The sequence below is a fragment of the Barbus barbus genome (genome assembly GCF_936440315.1).
Source record: "Barbus barbus genome assembly, chromosome: 13".
NCBI lineage: Eukaryota > Metazoa > Chordata > Actinopteri > Cypriniformes > Cyprinidae > Barbus > Barbus barbus.
Window position 1 is genome coordinate 8,020,265 of NC_136741.1, and position 26,758 is coordinate 8,047,022.

Genomic DNA, 26,758 nt, shown 5'->3' on the forward strand with positions numbered 1-26,758 from the left:
TATATCAGTTATTGTCTAACTGTGGACTGATGTATATGAAGTCTTTCCAGCAACATGCTTATCAACAACTCTTGATCGTAGGTCTTCTGAGGCATAGTTTACATCAGATAATGCTACTTGTGAATAGCAAACTGACACTGTTTGGGTGTTTATATAAGTCAGGTCAGCTCTAAACCACATCTTTATTCTCATTTCATTAATTGGACTTCTGGTTTGCTAACATCTGACTCCAGTTGGCATTTAGTGACACCAGAAGCCTTGTTTTTCACTTACTTTTTCCACCATCACTTTGTAAGTTTAATGAGTGTGCTCAATAATGACATGAAAGATGATGATTGTTTATGTTTTATTAGCTTAGAAATATTGTGTTACATTGTTGATATTTGTGACTTTGGTGAAAATCAAATAAAATTTCATGACCAATTTATGTAGAAAACGTACTCGGTTACTAACATAACCTTGGTTCCATTGGTTTGTGCAGTAACTTAAAAAAGAAACAATGGCTCGGCTGGCGATGAAGCCCGTTAGCCCGCCAGAATGGATGGGGCCATCTGGCTATATAAGCGGGCCTTTTGCCACAGGATCCTCAGGTTACTTCGACTGAAGTGACTACTGAGTCATGCAGCTACAGAGCATGGCTAGTAACGCAGTACTCATTCCCGTATCTCAGGGAACTGAGGTAACGTTAGTAACCAAGTACGTTCCCTTTCAGAGGAACGACTACATCTATAACTTGCCTTAAGCAGCCGGGGCCCAGAGGGAATTATAACAATAAATCTCCAAGGCAAAATCTCTTTCCATCCTCTGAAATGTCTTGAGAGTGCGAGAGGCTCAGATCTTGAAGGAGGGCGCGAGCTGCTGCATGGCCAGAGCACGCTCTGGCGTGACTACCGCCATCATCTGAACTGAGTCGAGAACTGCCCCCAGGAACGATATTCGTTGGCTGGGGGACAGTGCGCTCTTGTCAAAATTGACCCTAAGTCCCAGGCACTCTAAGTGGCTGAGGAGGAGGGTCCTGTGAGATAGCAATTCTGCCTCTGACTGGGCCAAAATGAGCCAGTCATCGAGGTAGTTGAGAATGCGGATTCCCATCTGCCTCAGGAGGAATGGAAGAGGAAATTTGATCTTTTTTTGAAAATGTTTGTTTGTGCTTTATTTTGTCCACTATAACAGCAGATGGTTGCTTGGGTGCTTGAACGGGCCCAGAAATTGCAACAGACACATTGCTTTCTGTACCCAGAACTGAACGGGGTGATAGGAGGCTTAAGAGAGGCTGTTGGGGGGCTGGTCCGGCTTTAGCAAGATCAGATCATGATCTGTCCCGCAGTGCTTCGGCAGTGTTACGGGTCAGGTTGATTTTGGTTCTGTTTTGCTGTTGTTTTCTTTGTTTCTATAGATTGCCAGCTAAGGATCCACCTGTTCTTAATTGGAGGACTGGGAATTTAAGAGTCCCTTTAAGAGAGGAGGCAGCATCTTTTGTTAACATCCTGCCTTTGAACTCTGCTGGACAGCTGGACCCTTTTGCCATTATCTTCCTTTAAATCTTTTTTCTGTTTATTATTAATTTATTTGCTACTATTAATTCTTTGTTCCTATCAATAAACCCTAGACCGAATTAATACTTTTGGCTTAGAATGATACTTTTGGACTCAGATCCCTTATTTATTGTTGTTTCCCGAATCGGGATGTAACAGCAGGAAGTGTCGCATGGCCTGGGGCGACACTTCCTGAAGTGAACCTCCGTGAAGCGCTCCGCGAAACCCTCAACTGCAGGTCTGAAGAGGCCAGTGGTGGAGATCGGGGAGTCAAGGAAGGGGACCTTGTCCGTGTTCTTGATTTCCGTCAAGGTGAGCCATAAGTGTCACTCGAACACCACTAGGCTAGCCATGAATCTCTCAATTGCCTATGCTGTGATCTTAGTAATGACATGTTGCTCGTGCTGGCAGAGGGATGCTGGTCAGGTTGAGTATAGAGGACGGGGGAAGCCTCTCTGAGAGGAGAGAGAGGTATGCAGGACCTGAGCCAACGTGAGCTCGCTCGCATCCGAGCACTGAAGTCCTCTGCCCCACTGCTTTTTCCTCACTGGCTCCTAGGAGAAAGAAAACGTGAGGGCGCGAGGGGCAGAGTCGCTTTCTGAAAAGAAAGCGATCTGCGAGCGCAGAGCGGAGAGATTCAAGTTCTCGCAATGCGAACAATCTGTCCCCATGAGCGTTGTTTCTGCATGGGATTTCCTGAAGCAGGAAATGCACTCACTATGGCCATCATCAGTGTGCAGGGGGGACCTGCACGTGCTGCAATAACGGTGCGGCACAACAACGCCAATTTGCTCTTTTAGAATGCTCTTGTAGAATCATCGCCGGATGGCGGCAGGGACATCTTCAGCTACGACACTGAAGGTGGCAGATCAGCCGAGCAGAGAGAGGTCACTGGTTCCATAGCGAGGCATGTCAACGGTGAGCAGGCTTCTGCAGATCAGCGGAGAACGTCGTCGTCACTGAAGGAGAAGAAATCTAAGGATCCTGTTAAAATGCCTGCTTATATAGCCAGATGGCCCCGCCCATTCTCTGGCGGGCTTCATCTCCATAGGCTCGTGCAGCACTACTGCTGAGCCATTGGTTCATTTTTAAGTTACTGTACGTACCAATGGCCATGTAGTTACACTGCATTATTGAAAAAAGGCTTCAGGTAAGGATAAAAAAAACTTTTTCCCATATCTGTCAGATTTTTTTTACCCATACAATCTGTCAATTTTCAGATGAGACGACACTGGAAGCAGGTATTCGGGTTCAGATTCATAGTCAGAACGAACCCCCGTACATCCACCAGCTGGGCTTTGGGGTCTCTCCAGGATTCCAGACATTTGTTTCCTGTCAGGAACAGAGGGTAGGTTTAACTGGGGTAAAAACCACCAAAAACTTCTGAAAGGTCTGAATGTAACAGCAAGCTGTTCTAAACTCTTGAATTCCAGACATTTTAAATCAGGAACTAATTTACAAAAAGTCAAAAGGATTTCAGGGCTGACTTGGATATTTTTTAATTGAGACTGCGTGTGCTAAATATTTCACAGTAATAGGGTGCACTCAGGCAGACAAAGAAGCAGAGACAGACTTTTTCTTTAAATGCCTGCTGTTTCTCTAGCTAACATACCTGCCACAGCCGTGGGGAAACTGTCGGGCTTCATCTGAGCCTGTGATCCCAGGATACGACACCTATAGCGTCAGCGCTTGCAGACTGCACTGTGAGAGCACACAGGTGCAGAGAGAGTGCAACTGCAGGATGGTGCATATGCCAGGTGCGTGCTGTAGTATGAGTGGGAGAGTTGTCATAAAAACTGTCTATATAAGTAAGAACAAATATGCCGTGTTGGTACTTGTCATGCCACCACACAGCTCATCTGTAAAATTGTTCTTTAAGCTGCTGACAGATTGGCAGCTGCATCACAGCATTCCTTGTTTCACTGTCGAGTCAGTGGCCTTCTTAGAAATCTTTATGGAGCAGACTTCTGTAAACAATCTACAAGCTCTCTTACTGATGTGTTGGTTAATTTTTTTACATATCAAATATCTCTCTACAGGCAATGCTGCTATCTGCACACCCAGTAAAATCAAGTGTGTTGACAAGGCTTTAGGTAAGATCATCACAGACACATCTTAAACACATAAATACGGATGCTGATTGATTATCTCAATTGATTATAAAGTTAAAAGGGATAATTCACCCAAAAATGTGAATTCTGTCATTATTTTATTTACTTACCTTCATGTTGTTATAAACCTGTAATTTGTATGAATTTCCTTCTTCTGTGGAGGATATTTTGAAGAACAGCTTTTTCCAAGCTATGAAAGTCAGTGCGGTCCAAATCAACACTGTAACATTTCGACTTTCATTGTATGGACCAAAAAAACACTGAGACTTTTTTCAATATATTTTTATGTGTACTTAACTACTATCTGTACTTGATTTGAGTTCAATCAAAATCCTCAGACTTTTGCTCAGTTACATTTACAAGGTAAAAATAATACTTTTTCTTCATTACAAATTCATGTATACTTAAAGGTACCTAAGTCACATCCATTTAAAAATAAACATTTGTATTTTTCTTTATCCAAATGTGATTTTTGAAAGACAAATATGAGTAACTGATGACTAATGGTAATTTTTTTTCTGTGAACTATAATAAATCAGAACTATAAGAAAATAATGATTCTTTATGGAGTTTTTTTTCCCATCAAAAATACTAATATTGAAAAAGAAAAATATGTACGTCTTGTTTTATCAATTTAAAGATAAGATTTTTTTTTTTTTTTTACTTTTGAATACTTACATGTAAATAATGAATAATCAGTCAATAATAATGATTTTTAAACAGTGATTATTCACAACTCTGCTGATTTGAAGTAACTGAGTTTTTAAAAACTCCCTATTGTATTTAAAACGATTGAACAACACTGAGAGCTTGATTATTGATTATAACAACAACACTATTTATTGCAGTTACTGTCCTCAGCAAATATAATTCATCAATATTTCCTGTACACTTCTTTTGCAGCTTTACTCCAGAAGAGCACAGGTGACTCATGCCCCTGCGAGACACCCTGTAATTTGACTCGGTATGGAAAAGAGCTCTCTATGGTTAAAATCCCCAGCAGGGGCTCTGCTCGCTACCTTTCTCGCAAATACCAGAAATCGGAGGAATACATCAGGTAAGTCTAATGCATAAACGGCCACACATACACACAGTCTCATGGGGTAGTTTTCATTCTGCTGCTGAACATATTTGAACATTATAGTTTATACCCTCGGATAGACCAGAGAGGAAACAAACCCAGCAGTTTTTTCATTGGAAGCTAAATGTGCTTCTGCAAGGATACCTGCACAGCATTTTTTATTTATTATTTATTTATTTTTGCAAAACATGCTTCTCTCACAAATTCTATCTGCCTTTTCTAATAACTATAGCAGGATTTCTATTGTCTATTGAGGCTTGTTTCTGTCAGTTATATAATGGGATGAAAAATTTAATTGTGGTCTTCCATTCATTGGCTTAATAAAATAAAAAAAACTTTTAATAGACTGCTCTATAATGACAGGCTGTAGTTTCTACTAATTATTATTTTTTAACCATTTTTGGTGCTAATCCATTTCTTTCCATAATACAAAAAATAATGGGCTCATTTCCATACTGTTTCCCTGCAGGGAATTAAACATTTTTATTAAACTTTTCATTGTGCAGAGACAACTTTCTCATCTTGGATATTTTCTTTGAGGCCCTTAACTATGAGACAATAGAACAGAAGAAAGCGTATGACATCGCTGGTCTGTTAGGTAGGTTTACAATCCCCACACACTATAAACATCTGTACTGCAACTGTTATGGTCATCAAAAGTGTGGCAGTTCCACCTTCTGAAAGAGTATTAAAGGTATAGTTCACCCAGAAATTAAAATTGTGTCATTTTAAGCCTGTTTGATTCACTTTGATTAACAAAAGAGAAGATGCTTTTCACGCTAATGTTTTTGTTCAAATAATGAAAGTCAAAAGGGTTCAGTGTTGTTAAATGGATAGATCGCCTTCAATTGCTGGTCCCCATTGACTTGCATAATGCCCCCCCCCCCCATATAAGTCAATGGGGACCAGCTACTGAAGGTGAACTAACATTCAGAAAGAAATTCATACTGGTTAGGAATGTATAGATTGCACTTGGAGACAAGAGGTCCAATAAATGCCACATGTCCAACATTTTTGTGCAGCATTGTACAGATGTTGAAGCCCTTTTTTTGCACTTTTTATCTTAATAAAACTATACACTGGGTTATAGTTTTGTCATCTTGACATGATATTTTGGGCCATAATTTTCATTATCACATGCATTTGGAGTGAAAACGGTTTGGCATTTTTTAATGGATGTCAATGGAGGACAGGCTTCAATATGCTGAGTTCAGTACGCTGATCATATTATTGAACTGATGACAAATATCAGCATTGCGCCATGAAAACATAACACCATGTCTGCATTTGTGATCGTAGAAATGTACTCCACACTGCTCAAATCTCGCGTTTGAATAGTAATTAGCAAATTCTTTAAATAAGAAAACATACTTACAGGCTGTGAGTCAGATGCGCCAGACATTGCAGAGTTGGAATTGCCCCACTTTATAGAAACAGCCTTTATGCAAGCCAGTATTGTAGGCTACTCTTTCAGGTTCAGGAAACAGTCCTCCGTAAAATGCACTGCACAGACTCTAATATTTGGGTTGAACTGTTCTGGAACAGTGTTGTAAATACAACTTAACCACTGATTTCTAGTTGAGTCCTCTCTTGGAAGCCCAAACAAAGTACTTTCGCTTTCACAACAAAACACAGCACTCCAGGAAATGGCGCCGGCGGCAGCAACAATACTATAGCGAGAATAATAGTTCTGCCTTCTTTCATTACGTTTACATTTGGGCGGTGTTTTGCAAATCTTCCGACAACGTGATGTAGACACGTGGGGGCGTATTTGAATGAGCCGTTTTGGGGGGGGCGTAGTCTAATCTTAACTTTTATAAAGAATATCTCTTTGGTTTTAAGACTTTAGTCTTTGCAACTTCAGGGATCTTATCTAAGCACAAACAGCTTGTTACACTCCAAAGAGAAAGGAAAACTTGAAATCACATCATATGACACCTTTAAAGGGTTAATTCACCCAAAAATGAAAATTCTGTCATTAATTACTCCCCTTCATGTCGTTTCAAACCCAAAACACCTTTGCTTATCTTCGGAACACAAATTGAGATATTTTTGATGAAATCCAAGAGCTTTCTGACCCTCAGACAGCAATGCAACTGAAACGTTTAAGGCCCAGAAAGGTAGTAAGGACATTGTTAAAATAGTCCATGACATCAGAGGTTCAACCATAATTTTCTGAAACAACAAGATCAGAGGCATGAACGTGCGTCGTGATACTCTTGTGAATGTGCATTGAAAACTGACATGGACAAGAATAAATTCTTGAATAAAGTCGTTATTTTTGTTTTCTTTGTGCACAAAAAAAGTATTCTCGTGGCTTCATATCATTACGGTTGAACCACTTATGTCACATGGACTATTTTAAAGATGTCCTTACATTTCTGGGCCATTTCTGGGTTGCATTCTATGCAGGGTCAGAAAGCTCTCGGATTCCATCAAAAATATATTAATTTGTGTTTCGAAAATGAACGAAGGTCTTATGGGTTTGGAATGGCATGAAGGTAATTAATGAGAGACATTTTATTTTTGGGTGAACTATCACTAAACATTTAGTACAATTTTAAACGCTGATTACTAATTAATATTATAAAAATACTAGACAATTAATACAGAAGAAAAGACTTAATTTATGTCATCATGGTTTGGTTTCCATTTCCAGGAGATATTGGTGGACAGATGGGTCTCTTCATTGGGGCCAGTATTCTTACTATACTGGAAATACTTGACTATATCTATGAGGTATCTTCAGTTCATTGTGAAAGAACAGTCCTATGATATTCACATAAACACACTATCTCTTGTCCTTTCAGTCTGCTTTTAATCTTCATCTCTGTAGGTGGTCAAATACAAAATCAAGAAACTCCTGAAACCAAAAAAGAGTCAGAAGCAACAGAACCAACGGAACTTGATCCAAGAGCAGATCCAGAGAACAAAGAACCTGCGAGAACAGAACCTGAAAGCTCAGCTGGCAGCCGGAACTATAGCTACAGTCAGATTTGAAGAAGTCAAAGTCAAGGTGAGTCAGAGAAGCATAGTGAATTTTTGATGGCTTATATGCATTGTGCCTAATAACTGATGATCCGCATCATGCAATTCGTTTTTGTTAACAGGCAGCTAATGAAGTGGCTCAACCACACAGTGCACATCCAACTTCAATATTACCAAATCATCACAATGCACAAGCAATCGTACAGCAGGACTTTGCTTGTTAAGGGATGCCTCTTCTTCTCTGGTTTTATTTTTCATATCACTGGACTTGAAATTGGGATCCTGAATGGACCCTGTACACTGAAATACTAATTTAATTTTTCCACTTATAAAAGCTACAGCCAAAGCCTAATCCAGGACCTTATGTGAAATCGGCTCAAACCAGTCACTGTTCTCATTTTTCAAGTCAATACCAGATGAAGAAACCACACAATGCGTTTCACATGTGCTTTTGTTGATTTTTTTCCATCTGGATGGACCTATCATAGATTTCAAAGAAGAAAGGACCTGAAAGGATCAGATTGGGTCAGAATGTTGCATTTCACATAAATTACCTATATGACAGGACAAATATGAACTAAATGAAAGTTATAAGAGATGAAGCAACCATACAGCTGTTGCTTAGTGCAGAAAAAAGTTGGTTTCTGTGTGGTTCTTCCTATGGTAATGTACAGTGCTTGGACCATTTCACCTTTTCACATTTCTTAATAACATAATGAGACTTCTCAGTAGGAGAATAGCTAAAATATACCACTCGTTTCTCTGTGAGTAGGTGTTACGTTCTTTTTCAGTCTTATGTAACTTCTCCATTGTGCTGTAGATCTTGGGCAATATAATGAAACAGTCTGTCTCTAGGTTTGAAACATGGATAACACCACTAGAGCACACCGTTTGCTGAAATCATCTCTAGTAAAAAAAAATTATAATAAAATAAAATAAAAACACAACTAATATTCTTTATATGAATATAAAAAGATAGAGGTGATATTTATTTTGTATTCAAATACAAGCACATTCAAATTCAAACACATTTCAGTTTGTAGTAACATTTTGCTGAATATCCATCATTTCCATCTGGTCATAAATCTATAATAATAATAATAATCAGTTTGAAAGGACTATAGAACACAGTAATACTGACTACAGATGAAACAAAACTGTCTGAGTATAACCTTAAAACCACCATGAGTTCTTCTTCTCCTTTTTTATAATTTCATGTCTTCAATAATGTATTGGAGACTGGTCACAAGCCAGGGCCTTCTAATTGAATATGCAGAATTTCCACAATTAACCTTGTACATGAGGACAGTTTTTCAAGGAGAAAAAAAAATCTGCTTTTACTGCCATCTAGTGGGCCTAATACTAAAACACAAACACATATTAGTGAAGTGACATAGTGAAGTGAAGAGACATACGGCCAAGTATGGTGACCCATACTCGGAATTCGTGCTCTGCATTTAACCCATCCAACGTGCACACACACACCGTGAACACACACCCGGAGCAGTGGGCAGCCATTTATGCTGCGGCGCCCGGGGAGCAGTTGGGGGTTCGGTGCCTTGCTCAAGGGCACCTCAGTCGTGGTATTGAGGGTGGAGAGAGCGCTGGACATTCACTTCCCCCACCTACAATCCCTGCCAGCCCGAGACTCGAACCCGCAACCTTTGGATTACTCTCTAACCATTAGGCCACGACTTCCCATATTATGTTTTATCAACACCACTTTGTATGAACTTGTCAAATTCTGGTGGCTCAATAACAGTGGTCATTCAAAGGTATAAATGTTATATGGAATCATGCAATTCTGCAAATTACTGTGGAAGTATTTGGTGAATAAAAAGTGTTTTTTTTTGTTTGTTTTTTTTACAAAATATCTCATGGTTATGATAGTGACTGTAATCCAAGTTGTGAGCAAATAGGTTGTGATCACATAATAATAATAATGAAAATGTACTGTCACCTACAGTGACACTTTCAACAAATAGAATTAGAGCCTCTTAAGCTCTTCATCTGTATCCATTTCTGTTAGCAGCAGAACGGCACACACTGTAAACATCTGCAGTGTGATGCACTAACTCTATAATCTCATTATAGCATGTCAGTTCCACAGATCCCAACACCTGGTACTCTGCTCTCAAACATATTTTTGTAAAAAAAAATATGGAAGGAAAAAACAAACAAACAAACCACCTAAACATCATTTTAATATTACAAATAATCTTAAATATTTGGTTTATGTGCTAAACAAAACAAAACAAAAAAAAGTGTTTGTGTGTTCATTTGTTTGTTTCTTGCATAGCTGAGAAGCATTTCATTTCAAGCATGAAGGAGATTTTTACATGGACAATATAGTTAGGTTGTCCCAGACAGCCACAGCTCACGGGAAAAGGAAGTGTGGGTGGAATACTGGAATGTATTTCTAACATGGGTGGATTCAGAAAACTGGAATAATGCAAAATTCATTGTGGAAATAGCTTTATACATTCGCCCTTTCTGAACTGTCCAGTATTGTTGTAAATGTACTTTATCCGAAGACACAATAAAAATGCAAAGCAAATCATTTCACTACAATTACTGCAAAGAAACTATATATTCACATTCTCTTTCTCAGCTCCATCACTAGCCCCAAGTATACTTTGTTTTTATGTGAATGCTTGTGTATTCATAGGCATTCATTGTTTCCCTAAAACAGTTAAGCACAAAACCTTCAATAAGACTTCATGGATTCAGTTCAGAGATTAAACGTAAATATAATGGATGGATTCAAATACATTTGACATTTTTAGAATTGGCTTTGGATGGGGTTTGTGCTGTACTGGTTATGTGTACAGTGTGCGTGACAAATTTCATCATAGATAGATACATTTTTCTCATATATATTAATAAAAACTTTTTGGTAAAGCTCTATAAGCCATGACCAAAACCAACCCACTACAGGCTGAATCCCAACATTACAAACTTCATTTGAAGCAAAAAGTATTTGAAAATCAGACAAAAAAACAAACACATACAACACATCTATAGCGGCTTTAGTGAAGGAATTAAATCGAGCGTTAGCGTTAATTCTGGCAGGTCACGTGAGTCAAGCTTGCATCAGCTGATTCTCAGCCGATCACATTTACCTATAGGAATACGACACCTATTGCGGCATTCCTAAGCTCTATTCAGTTTGAATCGGCAGCTTTTCCCGCTTGCTCAGGAGCAAATTAGACCGCAAATTCAATCTCTATGGGAAAGCGTCAAAAAACCATTCATGTTTTCTCATATGGCTGCAGTGCACTGTTTTCTGCAGATTAGGCTGCCAATTTTAGTGCGTTTTCTGCATCTTTTTCAGGTATTGCATTAAAGGGGCTTGCTGCTCTTCTTAGCTGCTTATAAAGAAGAGCACCCCTTCGCTGCTACTCTCCTCCGGTAAGGGGCTGCTGCTCTTCTTAACTGCTTATAAAGAAGAGCACCCCTTCACTGCCTTCTCCTTTAAGGGGCTGCTGCCCCAGTCTCTGCTATTTTAAGAAGGCTATGCTTCTTTCAGAATGCCATCAGTTGTGGTTTGGGCGGTTCTGGCCTATCGTGTGTTGGGGGGGTTATTATTATTATTATTGTTGCTGCTCTCCCTGCTCATTCATGACAGGCTGCATGGATGGACAGGGAGTTTTGCCCAGAACAGAACCATACCGCCAAACCAAACTTTATGCTGAGTATCTATCATTTTGACGATAGTGGTCCTGACAGAAATCGAGCGTTAGCGTTAATTCTGGCAGGTCACGTGAGTCAAGCTTGCATCAGCTGATTCTCAGCCGATCACATCTACCTATAGGAATACGACACCTATTGCGGCATTCCTATATAAGCTCTATTCAGTTTGAATCGGCAGCTTTTCCAGCTTGCTCAGGAGCAAATTACCCTCCTCCATCCCCAACTCCTCCTTTCGCGCAGTCAGGACTTTGCTTTCTGATTTTACTTGCTGAATCAGACTTCTTGAATAATGTTACACTTAAATATCATTGAGTACATCAATGATATCTGCTTTGTTCTGTTCTGTTAACCCTTGGGGGGTTATTATTATTGTTGCTGCTCTCCCTGCTCATTCATGACAGGCTGCATGGATGGACAGGGAGTTTTGCCCAGAACAGAACCATACCGCCAAACCAAACTTTATGCTGAGTATCTATCATTTTGACGATAATGGTCCTGACAGAACTACAATCCCATTAAGCATTCTGAATAACATGAATTAAAAAAATATATCAATATTCATTAAAAGTTGTTGCTGTTTAATTAAATAAAAATGTAAAATGTTTTTTAAAAGTTACCCTCAAAATCGATTTCCCCATGGAGATTATTAACAGAGTTTTTACTTAAAGAACTCGGCTGTTGCAGTCTAGTATCTGCATACTGTATGTACACTGGCAGATATTTTGAACCACTTTAACTCTGTATGCTTACCTTGCACATGCACTTTGAATTTTTTGCATTACTTAGTTTGTCCACAAGGTGGCAACACTGGCCCGGGCCATTTGTTTCACAGTCGAAAAATGTGAAGGCAGATCAACAACAACAACAACACCGGAGAAGGCAACAAAAACAGATGCCTGCATTGACGAGCGCTTGTGTGAGGAGGTTAAGAGATACGCAATTCTAGTTTAAGTAAGTACAAAGACATTTTTATCTGTCATAATTTCTGGGAAGAAATAGCGCAGACACTGGACAAAGTTAAAACGTGTTCACGCATGCTATCAAATGAAGTATACTTTGAAAGGCTATGGAGTTTGGCTGTACACATATGCTAGCATTTGTCAGAACTGAAGTATACTTTGGGCTTAACTCCACCAGTCTGTAAGGTTAATTACATTTACCAAGAGGAATACAAAAACAGCAACATAATGAGGCAGCAACATGAAACGTGCCGCAACACAAAATTCTAAAATTACTAAGAAAAGCACAGTGAAAGAATGTTTTTGTAGTGCAATTACAGTTGTGAGTCAAGTGCTCACGAAAAAGATGTCTAGACATTTCTTGTTGAATGTCGCAGAATGTTCCTTTCAGAACATTTATCTTTGGTTTCAGTAAGATAATCAAATAGTTTTTACTAGAGAACTGGTTGACAGATGTTAAAATGGACAAAGAGTGCTGCTAGCGGTCAGCCAGTCTTCAGTTACCCCACGGTTGCTTCTTTGGAAGCTCCTCAGGTGCTGTTACCTGGCTCTTGTTCAAATATCAGCATGGCGAGCTGGGAACGTGACCCCTGGCTCTCCAGAGTGCTCTGAAGACAGCGGTGGAACACGTCCTCACTTAGCCGAGGATCGCAGGTCCGGTTGCGGTACACCTGCCGCAAAGCAGGCTCGACGGCACGGAACACGTGCAGCCCCGAATACTGCACAAACACTTCATAAAGATCCATGCTCTCCAGCAGCTCTTCATTCTCCAGCAAATCCTGAGACATCCGTGTGCGCGAGGACATGTAGTCAGAGTTGTAGAAACATGCCTCTTCAAAGGTGTATCGGTCAAAGTGACCCGCTTCCCTGACCAGGTCTGGTGAGGCAGGAGGAACCTGGTCTGGATAAGCCACACTAGGGTCAAATTCTTGGAAATGGATGGGAAAGAAAGCCTGCCAGCCGCTGATGGCATTCATACGACAGCGATTCAAGAACTCTGAGTTGAGTACAGTGTCAACGGTGACCAGGAGGAAGAGTGTTTCCACCGGATGCTTCCTAGATACAATATCCAGGATGCGCAGGAGACCCGGACTTTCTGTCTTTATGCTGATCCAAGACACCTTCACGTTGGGATATCTGTGCTCGATGGAAGTGATCTTAGTCTTGACCTCTGCAAAGACATCATTTGTACTCACTTTTTGGGCCTCGGCAGGTTCGTAGGTGAAGAGGAAGTTAAGAACTGCATTCTCACCGGTCTCAAACAAGTTGGAGGAACAGTGATCCAAGAAGCGCAGCGCTGCATGGGAGTCGTAACTGGTGAGTGGCAGGAGGACATGGACTCGTGTAGCCTCTGTGACATAAGGAATGGGGATAATCTCTACTTGGCTAAGGGGTCGCACAAGGTGTACACGACGTGAGATAGATTTCTGGTGACCAGACTCAGTCGTGGCCTGGAACTGCAGGTCCAAGGTGTACTCCATCCCTCGTATATGGTCCAAGCGCCTGTAACCGTTCACCAGCCGTGGAGCGCTCAGCTGTACAAAAGGGTTGTAATTTTTGTTGAGCTCTTCTAAAGCGACCTTGATGACGTCAGTCATGTCATCACGATCAGCACCATTGAGCTGGCATTTAGGGGCACCGTCGACGCAGGAGAAAAGGTTATCTTGGGTAAAGTAGTCCCAACGGAGTACCTCAAAGCGGCTCTTGGGTTCAAAGGGAGGTGTGATGCCGATGGGCCACAAAGTACTCTTGTTTCCATCCACTGCTAATTCACTGACATTCTTTATCTCAGACTAAAAGGTGAAAAGTAAGATTCATGAAAAGCTGACAAAATCCATAAAAACAAACACGACACTGTATATTTAGGAGAAAAAGCTTGTCACTGGGACAGTACAACTTCATACCTTTCAATAATCTTAAAATGTGCATTTTAGTTTCTTAAGAGTACATATCAGTATATTAAGGTGTAGTGGTTTTCAACCAGGGGGCATCAGCAAACTTTCAAGGCGGGTTCAAGGTAACAAAACAACTAAACATTTCGTAATCTATTTCTTCTTCTTTATAAATGTTTTATTTTCTTTAGAAAAAACCTGGATATGTTGAGGAGGGCTATTTTTAAAAGTGTGGTTCATAGACCTCAAAAGTCATGTAAAGATTATAATCTTAAAATATTCTCATGTTATCACATTTGTCTAGTTATGCTAATTTCTCAAATATTTAGTAATTCTTTTTTTTTTTTTTATTCAATGAACCCTTGCTTATCCAGTAAATAACAAAAGTCATAGGGCCTTTGTATGGAGTTACTTTTGTCATTTTTATTCAGTCAGACAAACTGTGTTTGAGAGCAAAACGTATCTAGGTTACGTATGTAACCCTAGTCCCTTGAGGGAACGAGACACTGCGTCCGAAAACTCTAGGGGAACGTCTTCAGCGTGAGTGGCTCCGAATATCGTGTGCAACCTATCCAATGGATGGGTGAGATGTCACGGACGGGGTGACGTAATGACCAGCTGGTATAAAAGCACGTGCGGTGAAACTGGCATCAGCTTCTAGGAATGAAGCAAGCGCTGGCAGGGATGCCGGAAAGGAGAAAGGCCTTGGAGGGCAAGGACAAAGCCTTTAGAGACGACGCAGCATTGGGGGATGGATAGCCCGAGAGCGTCTGTTCACCCGAGGCATCGCTCTATAACCACACTTTTCATTACACACCACCACATTTTGCTCTCTGTTCTGCTGTCATTTATTGCAGGTCTAAAATCTGTTGGAAAATTTTGCTTTCAAGTTGAAGGGAGTGTGAGTGAAACAACATCTCAGTGGGCAGTAACTATGCACCAGAATGAAAGACCTGTTTCTATTGATCACTCTTGCTTTGTCCAATAATTTGGCCACACCAACTGCACGGTCTCAGACAGAGCGAACAACAAGAACAACACGTCATTGTCTAATGTCATGATCATGATCTTCTTTAGAACACACTTAAATGTCAGTTTCAAAACTTTTCAACTCACAATTAAAGATTTTAGACCCTCATAAAATTCAAGCAGAACAGGAAGTAAAATATATGGGTGCATAATGAAAAGTGTGGGAACTACATAAGGGAAAGAGAGTGTTTGTTTGCAATGCAAAGAGTTTTGTTATCAATTACTTTATTTTTGTAATTAAAAAAATTCTTAGCAAGAATTAGTTTTTAATTACAATGTAATTAGTTTTGCTCTCAAACACAATATGTTTGATTACACAAAAAAAGACACAAAAGTAACTCCATACATTTCAATATTGTTGTGAAACATGGGGGGCGTTGAGTCAAAAAAAAATAAAAAAATTACCAAACCACTGCTTTATGGTGGGTTTTAGTGATAAGGTAGAAAGATGTACTGCCCCAGTGACAAGTTAAAGGTAATGTAGCATGCATTCAAAAACAATTAATTTAGAAAAAGTACAGATGCTGGTTTTGATGGCTTTTGTGAGCAACATGCATGATGTACAAAATAAAGAGCTAAAAAAAAAAGCAGTGCTAAAGTAAGAAATGTTGTTGTAGAGAAGCTGAAAATCTAACCTGTAGTTTTTCAATCTCTTCATAGGTCTTCTGCAGTTCTATTTCTGTAAAATGTTTGTGCAGACGATACATAAGTTCTGCACTGGTCACAGGATGAACAGTGAGAGCATTCTGGAATCCATCATTCCCCATTCTGGAAAGGTCCATATTGTGTTCCATTGTAAAATAATTATAATTCAGGCCCTGAGGTAAAGCAAGATTAATATTAGATCAGAATATATTATTTTACATATATTTATATGTATTGTGTTTTTCACATGCCTCAACATTTGGCACTGCAACAAGAATGTGGTCATAGTTTCATAGACAGCACCTCTAGGTTAATTCTGGTTAGCTCTAGTCAGCAGACCTTTGCAATTGGCAGTAATGCTGTTTAATGTCTTGTTGTAACCATGCTAATTAACTGCACAAATCGCAGCAGGTCTGCAGCTGGCCTGCCGAGAACAGGAAGTCATTTACTTTGTGGCTCAGCAGCAGAAGTAGTACATCATTCCATTAAGGTAATCCTGGTTTCTGGACTTGTTTTATGCTGGATCCAAACAGCTGTGTGAATTACTAATGCTTTATGTTCAGGTCACTGCTTTTTACGTCAATGGTCAAAAGGTCCAAATTTGAACAACTAGACTCTCCTAAACACAGTATAATGGTATGTTGCCTCCGCATGAGTCTGATGAACGCACCTAATGAGAGCCCTTGATTTTGGTTTCTCTGTGGATTGTAAAGAAATCATTATTTTGGATATTATTTCTGCTTGTAACAATAATTATTTCTACATTTATTACTTTTTTTTTGTTTTGTTTTTTAATGTTTTTTTTTTTTTTTTACAGTTTTACATTGATAAACATTTAGCTGTATCTGCTTCCAATCCATAATGTTTCCCTTAAACCAGTTAAGTGCACGCTGTGTTGATTGTCTACACAACACTAAAACAAACACTAACCCCTAACCTTGGTAGCACATCCTAATAGTTACCATTACTGTTTGTCATGAATTGATCCATCCATGATTTTTCTGAAATCTGAATTTAAGTCTAAACTTTTCTTTGACAGGTGACTGCATAATTGAGTTGACCAATGAAAGCTATACTGTGGGTTGGGGTTTATGTTTAACTCTAATGATTTTCTAATGAGGAGACGGCGAGTCAGGATCAGCAACTTCATCCTTGCGACACAGATTCAGAAAACATTAGTTTATTAGTAAATAATTCAAATATCTCCTTACTATTTCCCGCAGACACATTCATGGTTATGTTTGCTGGGGTTTTGCAGCAACTACTCAGCTGCGCTGAAGTCATTTGCGCACCTGCTGCTGCGGGACACTAAACACCATCGAGCTGCTCTCAGTCGCGGCGCGGTCTCGTCTTGTTTCCACCAGCGCTGCAATTTTTTTCATCACTAATCGATAGATGTCTACAATATAAAAATAAGGAGAAACCCAAAACAGGCCCAAGGCCCGGCCCGCATCTGAACTATGATGTGAAAATTGGCCCAAAGCCCGGCCCTAGAGGCGTAAAAAAGTCGGGGCCGGTCGGGCCCGGTCCGAAATGCAGGGCTCTAAACTGTTTTACTTCCAAAAATGTAAAACCACTAATTGATTTCCACTTTACAGCAATTAGTCTGAAAATATTACATATTTATATATATATTTTTTTTTTATTAAATCATGTAATGTCATTTTTAATTAGTCTGAATCTACAATGATTTTGCATTAACTTATTTAGGTTTTCTTGAAATAAAAATAGCTACTCAAAAATTGTTTGAAAATTGAAACTTTGTATCATTTCTGACTGCATTTACAGTAGAACTAAAGCACGGTCATATTTTTGTGACCCTGTAACATGAATCATCTGTCAATGGGTTACAGATGTATTTTGTATGAGACATGTGGTTCAGAGTATCTACACTACCATTCAAAAGTGTGGGGCCAGAAAGATTTTTTTAATGTTTTTTGAAAGAAGCCTCTTATGCTCACAAGTCTGCTTTTATTTGATCAAAAATATGACAGACGAAAGTCTCAGAGGCAGTGTGTAAATGTGATTAACACAACGTGAGGTCGTATTTATTTTTCAACGTGCGAAAATTTCGGACTCAGTGTGCAATGACCTTAAAGTGAAAAAAGTGAAAGTGACGTGACATGACATACGGCCAAGTACTCATACTCAAGTACTCAACCCATACTCGGAATTCGTGCTCTGCATTTATCCCATCCAAAGTGCACACACACACACACACACCATGAACACACACCCGGAGCAGTGGGCAGCCATTTATGCTGCGGCGCCCGGGGAGCAGTTGGGGGTTTGGTGCCTTGCTCAAGGGCTTCTCAGTCGTGGTATTGAGGGTGAAGAGAGCGCTGGACATTCACTCCCCCCACCTACAATCCCTGCCAACCCAAGACTCGAACCCGCAACCTTTGTATTATGAGTCCGAATCTCTAACCATTAGGCCACGACTGATAGTTCACCCAAAAATGAAAATGCTGTCATCATTTACTCACCCTCAAGTAGTTCCAACCCTGTATGAATTTCTTTGTTCAGCCGAACACAAAGGAAGATATATTGAAGAAAGTCTGTAACCAGGCTGTTTTGGGGCACCATTGACTTCCATAGTAGAAAAAAAAAATACTATGGAAGTCAATGGTGCCCCAGAACTGCTCTGTTTCCCACATTCTTCAGAACATCCTCCTTTGTGTTCAGCAGAACAAAGACATTCATACAGGTTTGGAACTATTGGAGTAAATGATGACAGAATTTTCATTTTTGGGTGAACTATCCCTTTAAGTCATGCAGAAAACCTGAATTAAATCAGATCAGATGATTAAGCCTTTCCATCACCTCTATGTCAAAGCACTTAAATAAGCCAGCAGCCATCACTCATGTTTAATCCCATTTAACACATCAACTCACAAACTATATCTTAAGTTATCACACTTACACCATTTGACCAGGCACATATACTATTCTATACTGTCTCTGGTGCAGATGACACATGCAATGCATGTTTTGAACAAATGCAGAACATTTTCACATGACTGTGAGCTTGTTTGAGTATATCAATGTACCTGTCTCAGAATTTTCAAAATACTGTAAACTATTGATTATTTGGCCTCCCTGTTGCATTGAGGCCCTCAATATATAACAGCACACCCTCTCAATAAAGCATGGACCCTTGGGTAAAGTGGTTTCCTGTCGAAACTAGAGACCCTAGGTGAAAAACGTAGTCATTTGTGACCAGCATAAACATTGCCAACTAAGGGAAACCAGCTACATGAAAAGTCCACTTTATCAGCACAGGCCTGTTTTTAGAGTTTGCCAGGATGATCTGCACATAGTTCAGGCTCTGAGCCCCCCAATCCTCCCTCCTTTCAGCTTATTTCGGCACACAGCTCTCTCAGCCACATTTGCCCTGGGATAGATTCTATTTCAGCTTGTGCCAAATTGGAATCTCATGATATGAGAAATGCAACTGCCTTGGTGATTACAAGGAATACGATGAAGTAGAACTGATCCTGATGAAAAATCTGTGTTGAGATTTAGTGCATTTCTTTAAGAATGACCAACAAGAATGAACAAAACAGAAGAGTTACAGGAATAGTTCACCCAAAAATATTATGTGTTATGTGGAACTTAATTCCCATCCATGCACTTTCCAAAACTGCTTGTCCAATGCTGCAGTCTATCCCAGTGTATCGAGCTGAAAATGTAATATGATGGGGATTTAGTTTCAATATAGTTAAAGGAATAGTTAACCAAAAAAATTAAATAAATAAATAAATGCTGAAAATGTACTCACCCTCAGGCCATCCAAGATGTATATGAGTTTGTTTCTTCATAAGAACAGAATTAAGAGTTCAAACATCTGATAAAAACATCCCAATAATCCACGAGTAATCCACATAACAACAGGCGATGGAAGCATTATTACAGATTATGGATGCTATTATGGTATTTTGGCCAGAAGCAACAGTTTAAAGTTAAAATCACTTAATGAAGGATATTTCTTCCAAACACTCAGCTTTTCACTTCACAAGACATTAATTGATGGACTGGAGTAGTGTGAATTACTTATGGATTATTATAATTATTGTTTTTAGCAGCTGACGGCACCCATTCACTGCAGAGGATTCATTACTGTGATATAATGCTAAATTTCAACAAATCTGTTCCAGTGAAGAAACAAACTCATTTACGTCTTGGATGGCCGGAGTGTCAGTCATTTTTTTCAGCGAGTTTTCATTTTTGGGTTAGCTATTATTTTAATAAAATTGAAAGATAAGAGAAATAAATAAACAATGAAAACAGAATACAATTTTGATTGTTTTGCTCTGGATTGTTTTCGAGACTGGATTTAAAGGGGTAGTTCAACCAAACAAACATATCTGCCTTTGTGTTCCACAGAAGTATGAGGATGAATAAATGATGACAGAATTTTTTATTCTAAATGCCCGTGAAAATATTGCATAGATGTCATAACCCAAATTAAAATCCCAGTTAATCATTACCTCTTACCTCATATTCCTCCACACAGCTCATACCAGCATAATCAACGATACAGCAACCGAGCCACTCGTCAGGTCTGTTGCTTACAATGTCAGTCCTGCACTGCTCCAAGAAAGGCTGGAGCTTTAGAAGTAGAGCACGGGATAGTAGAAATCCTGGTCCACTGTGACAGTACCTCCCCTGGGTTTCACCTCCAATGAACTCTCCAGGGTGGCCCATGTAAAGCTGAAGGTCCATGCTCAGGTGACTTACTAAGGTCTTCAGCCTTTCCGGCTGGGTGTAGGTTTCATCCTGGACGAAGAAGAACCAATCGTAATCAGCAATGTGATGCTCTAAAAGATATCGGACAGATTGGAACATGTTTGGAACTGGACGCTCGTCACCATGGGCCACTACAAACAGTCCATTAGGGAGTTTACGATTGCGAGTGCCTGTAAAGAAGATGAGCCGGCCATCCAGGTGGTGGTTAAGGGTCCGGTTGATGGCCACAGCTAAAGTGCTTATGGTTGTTTTGGAGGTAAATACTGAGACAAAGAGACGTTCACGAATTCCAAGTTCTGTGCTGGCATACTTGGCTCTAGAGGGAGAAAGATTGAGGGTACAATAATAACATGAAGAGTAAAGAAATCACAATTGGGTTTGGTGTGTCAGTTGGTTAAATAAACCAACCCGACTATTTATAACATACCACACACAGAAGTCCAAAATAGGCAGCAGTTGTGTCATTATTTACCCATGTCATTTAAAACTGTCAATTTTTCCCATGAAACCCAAAATAATTTTCATGCAGTTCTTTCCATATGACCAGGGCCGGCGCTAGCCATTTGGGTGCCCTAAGCACAAACGCTTGGCGGTGCCCCCCCCACCACCACCAAAGAAATAACTACCATTCAGAATTTCTTAGTTAGGTTCTCTTTACTTCCAAAATAACTGCTGCAAATAAATAATTGGAACAGAACAATGTAAACACAGAAAGTTAAAAGTGCAAAAAAAGTTTAAAGTGCAAATAACGGTATAAGTGTATGAATTTTATGAAGTATGAATTTTAAAGTGCACATTTTAAACTGCAAATAACCATACATAACTGCACAGTAGAATTTACTCAACAGAGGGACTACATCTCTATAAAGAGACCATTCTGCTATTCTATAGAACTATATTAAACATTTTCACTACCATCAGTTGTCAGAGGCCCTACAGAGGCACACGCCTACATTTCCTAGCTGCAAAATCAGCTATCAGGTCATCATATGACAGTTTCTGAGCCACGTCCCCATTGATGCTGATGACAGCCAGACCACTTAAACGTTCCTGCCCCATTGATGAACGCAGGTACGTTTTGATGAGTTTGAGCTTTGAAAAAAAAATTTTGTATAATTATTTTGTATATATAATTTCTATATACAAAATAATTATACACAGTACACGCACATATATCATGTAGACACAAACTTTTATTTTGGATGCGATTAATCGAGATTAATCTTTTCCCAGCCCTAATAATTTGACAACTCTGTGAATATGAAAATATACAAACACTGAGATTGTGTGTTTTTTTTTTTCTAATTTCAGTTTCACCAACAGATGTCGCCCTTGGCCGAACCTCTTGAAAATGACCGCATAGAACAACGAAAAAACTTTATCTAAGCGGTCTAATTTGGCAAAATCACATCATGTTCAGTTGCAGGGTTTTTCTAAAGTTCACCTTACCAAGAGGCAGATAGGCATTATATTGAAGCGAAGAAATTACAATAGGGAACGTTCTGCACTAATAGCTATATGCACACACATCTGTAACGTATAGCCTACCTAGGGGGAAAATTAGCTTTATTTGTCATTCAAATATGACGATGAGGACCCCAACGATTGGCCTTCCTTTCCTTCTCAAACAAACTGCATCTTTAACAGCCCAAGTTTCAAAATTTCCCGGGGGAGAAACCCCCGGACCCCGTTAAAATAAAAGACTCAACATGCAGGGCTAAAGCCCCGGATCTTTTGCACTAGCGACGCGGACGCGCCGACGCCCCTGGACATGCATACTACACGCACAAAACTAACATTTTTATTTAAAACATTGTCTTACCTGCAAGCGACGCGCCAGCATCATCCCGCTGTCTCTTCTTTTTTCTTTTTTCCGCCCCCGACTCTTGGTGCCTTTTCGAGGCCATGTCTGAGGTCGGTGTCGGCCAAATTTGAAATTGATTGAAGCATAATTGAACAGACCACTGGGAGGTGGGGAAGGGGGGGCACCAGAGGGAGACTGGCACAGAGATTCACCTTTTTCTCGACTAATTTGGTCTAGGCCTATATTACTTTTGTATTGCTTTTGTATATTAACATGCTAGAAATATTTTATTTGTTATTTATACTAGTAGCCTATATTGTGATGATATTTTCACGACCCAGATTTTTTGGTGCCCCCCCAAGCACTTGGTGCCCTACGCGCAGTGCGTGATGTGCGTGTGCGGAGCGCCGGCCCTGCATATGACCGTTCGTAATGATAAGCACAAAGAAAAGAGACAGTCAGAATGCACTCTATAGAATCACTGGTGGAGCTCCATGCTACACCTACCTGAAAACTTTCTTTGGAGGACCTTCCTGGGCAGGCTTGTTATAAGGTACTATTCTAGGCTCAAAGTCCTCTTCCACATTTCCGTTATCAGTTGTGCCAGTGGATATCGAACTAGGCTTACGGGCCCCTTTCGAGCTCCCAGGCTGCCCTATGAGCATCTCGTTGGCGGCTTCCATCCAGTCAGAGTCGCAGGACTCATCTACCCAGGTGACGCTGAGGAGACTCAGAGTGAATCCCAGAGAGATGCCCACAATAATCGGCCCGGTCGGCCTGATGAGAGACACTAACATTGCAATTCTCATGCTTTCAGTCGTTCCTCAGCACAATGAGGAGATGCTTTTAGCAGAACGAGGCTGAGGAATTGCGTCGCTCTCTCTCTTCTCACCTATAAACACAGACGCGACTGTCTCTGTTGCCTTCTGACGTGTCATCGCTCCGGTCTCCGCCCTTTACTAACCAGACGTCAGTCAATGCAAATTCTAAGCGCTGATTACTGCCATTCGACAGAGGCATGGATGGAGGAGGCGCCATCTGCGAGACCGCAACAAACCTATCATTAACTCCAGCTGTAATTTAGGGGTAAAGGCGAATTTGGTCGTTTGCCCAAGAATATTGCGAGGAAACCGCGTTTGACCTGGAAAGTTTATGATCTTTCTTTGTCTCACTAGAGGGCGACCATTCTGTTTGAGACTATGAATGTAATACATGTGTCAAGGACACACACACACAAACATACACATATACATACATACATACATACACGCATACTCATACTCTCATTATGTTTTTATTTTAAACATTCAATTAAAAAGAAGAAAATAAATTGTTCTAAAAAAAACTAGTTGAAACAAATATTGAATATGGAAAACACAGGCTAATAATACTAATACATAGCCTAAATTATTATGTAAAAATACAATGGATGTAAAAAAATAAAATAAGATAGATAGATAGATAGATAGATAGATAGATAGATAGATAGATAGATAGATAGATAGATAGATAGATAGATAGATATTTTGTTTAAATAAAGGTAAAAGTTTAATAGGTAAAAGTTTTCAGTAAATGTTAAATATGAGATTTTGCTGATTCAGAAGATCCTGTGCTGCCATCTAACATGCATTGACTTCATCATGTTGTAAATCATATTTTAGCTAAGAAGTTAAATGTTTATTTTTCTGCCTTAAAATTGCTAAATAAATAAATAGTTTTTGGTCCCTATGAAACGGGAGCTATCAATCACATTATCTCCAAATACACAATCACGCATTGCACACACACCAATTGTTCCCATAAATCAGCTATTCACAGACAAATAACTACTACTCACAGACTTTAAATGTGCACAAACATGGTGCAATATACAGAAAACACAGCTGAGACCTTACTTTCTTTTTCATTCTGTCTGCCCCCTGGAGCATCACATCTGTTCCTTCTACTGCATGCCTGCAGCTACGACTGAAGAACACACAGTGGACTCCCCAAAGTCTTTCTGTCCCACGGTTGTTACAGAGAAAACATTTTTCTCCTTTTATGTGGTTGTTAAAACAGTAAATATTCTGACAGCGGGTTTGTTACGCTTTTACTTTCTGAAGATGAAGTGGAGCATGAAGTGTTCTCCCAGGGGTAATCATTTATTTGGGAGTATAATGGTAATTGTTTTTAAAGGGCCTTTAGGAAGAAACAACACAACCCTTTAATATTACATTTGATGTGATTGTGTGTGATTATTTACCAGCTTTGTCATTTTCAACAGTGCCTTAAATTTAATAGTGTATAAAGTTCTCAAAAACATATGTTAGCTGAAGCTAACTTCATCAGGCAACGTTAAAAATGGACAAATACAAGAGAACTGTTCACTGAAGTTTGTAGTCTTTTTATTCTTCCACTAGGTGGCAGTGATTCGTTAAATTGAGTGTCCTCAAATGACCCAATTACAGTTAGAAGTAAGATGTGCTTTTGAGTGCCATTTGTAGAGATGCATCTATGCTTTTCAATATTGTTTTAAAGTATAATGTGAACGTATATTTTGAGGGAAAAACTTGAAATGATTTATAAGACTTTTAATTAATTTTCCACATTATTCTTCAAGATATATGAAATATGCGTATGATTCCACTGTGAGTTGCAGCGGACCAACTGAAAAACTATATTGCACCAATGATTCATGACACTGTTTTATTATTTTCCCCCCAAATGTCCACTTGTTCAGTGAATAAAACCAAAGGGATAGATTTGAAGGTCAAAGACCTTTCCGAGTGGATGAGATGATTGTCCAGGCCCACAGTTGTGGTATTCACAGTAAGCCATCATAGTGTATGAGGCCCTGAGCCAGGCATTGTTCATTCACAGCTCACAGTTTTCATCTGAACACTGAGGCTGTTTACTGTCTCTGGGATAAACGCAAGGAATGTATGGCAGAGTTTACTAAATAATGTCACTATGCCACCACCTCCCTCGGAAAGCCTGGATCACATGATCGCAGAAGCTTCTGCCTCTTCAACGCACCCAGTGTTATTTACAGAACTCTGAAAAGTCATATTGATATAGAGCCTTTCATTATGGGTTTCCAAGTGCAAACTGTGTCCAATTACCTTTATATCTAGTACTGAAGATTATAGGCTGTGCTTAATTGGAAGTGAAAGTGATTTAGGGTAAACGCATATGAATATCGTAAAGAAGAAATGTACAAACAAAGGCCACTGATGCATCACCTCTAGCATGTTCTACTCATGTAACTTTCACAGACAAGAGTATTTTATGTTCAAAATTAGAAAATAGATCATTGTTAAGCTATTGCTATTTGTTTTGTCAAATAAGGCCCTACCTTTTAAAGTAATAGTTCATCCAAAAATGAAAAATTACTCACCCTCAGGCCATCCAAGATTAGATGAGTTTGTTTCTTCATTGGAACTGATCTGGAGAAATTTAGCATTACATCACTTGCTCCCCAATGGATCCTCTGCAGTGAATGAGTGCCGTCAGAACGAGAGTTCAAATAGCTGATAAAAACATCACAATATTTTACAAGTAATCCACACGACTCCAGTCCATCCATTAACATCTTGTGAATCAAAAAAGCCTTATGTTTGTAAGAAACATTTTTTAAGTCGTTTTTAACTTCAAACCGTAACTTTCATAAGTCTTATTCATAATATTGCTTTTTTGTGATGTTTTTATCAGCTGTTTGAAATCTTATTTTGGCGGCACCCATTCACTGCAGAGGATCCATTGCTGACCAAGTCATGTACTGCAAAATTTCTCCCAATCTGATCAAATGAAAATAATAATAATAAAATAATCTACATCTTGGATGGCCTGAGAGTAAGTTTAATTTTTTGGGTGAACTATTCCATCAACTACATTCAATTTAAATTCCCAGATATGTTCAGCATACAGCAAGCATTTTGGAGAATGCATGCATGGACATAAAGTTTTTGTTTTCTTTCTGTGTTTTGTTTCTAAAACATGCATATTCAATTTAGAAATACTGTATCAATATTTAATAATTAAGCTATAAATATGGTTTAGAAATATCATGTCAGCAATTCTAAAAATTACTTTTTAAGTATGAATTTCTAAAATGAAGTGTCCCTTTTGTTGTGTGTCTCATGTATTATCAAACTAACCTTCTGCCAGTTGATGAACTCAAGCACTATAACTAATTACTATGTTGTCATCTTGCAAAAAAAGAGAGGCAGATGCGAGAAAATATCAATGGCCATAAAAGGCTTCCCAATGCATCCAAAGAGAAAGACTAGAGCT

General features: G+C 39.4%; 2 protein-coding genes across 2 annotated transcripts in view; one reads left to right on the forward strand and one right to left on the reverse strand.

Annotated features, from left to right (window-relative positions):
• The window catches only part of LOC306879703 (acid-sensing ion channel 4-B-like), a 59,958-nt gene extending 50,001 nt beyond the window's left edge, over positions 1-9,957 (forward strand). Inside the window, exons 3-10 of the mRNA XM_079432845.1 lie at positions 2,756-2,883; positions 3,139-3,292; positions 3,575-3,628; positions 4,550-4,703; positions 5,234-5,325; positions 7,387-7,466; positions 7,564-7,743; positions 7,838-9,957. Coding sequence (XP_079288971.1) covers positions 2,756-2,883; positions 3,139-3,292; positions 3,575-3,628; positions 4,550-4,703; positions 5,234-5,325; positions 7,387-7,466; positions 7,564-7,743; positions 7,838-7,939 — 944 coding nt within the window. The 3' untranslated portion in view covers positions 7,940-9,957. The remainder of the gene's footprint in view (positions 1-2,755; positions 2,884-3,138; positions 3,293-3,574; positions 3,629-4,549; positions 4,704-5,233; positions 5,326-7,386; positions 7,467-7,563; positions 7,744-7,837) is intronic.
• Positions 9,958-12,897: 2,940 nt separating this feature from the next.
• Positions 12,898-23,295, reverse strand: LOC306879476 (chondroitin sulfate synthase 2-like; the record flags this gene model as incomplete). The annotated part of the gene is made up of 4 exons (XM_079432456.1): positions 12,898-14,160; positions 15,924-16,106; positions 20,431-20,998; positions 22,994-23,295. 4 exons carry the CDS (start codon positions 23,293-23,295, stop codon positions 12,898-12,900), a joined length of 2,316 nt encoding a protein of 771 aa, XP_079288582.1.
• Between the last annotated feature and the right edge of the window lie 3,463 nt (positions 23,296-26,758).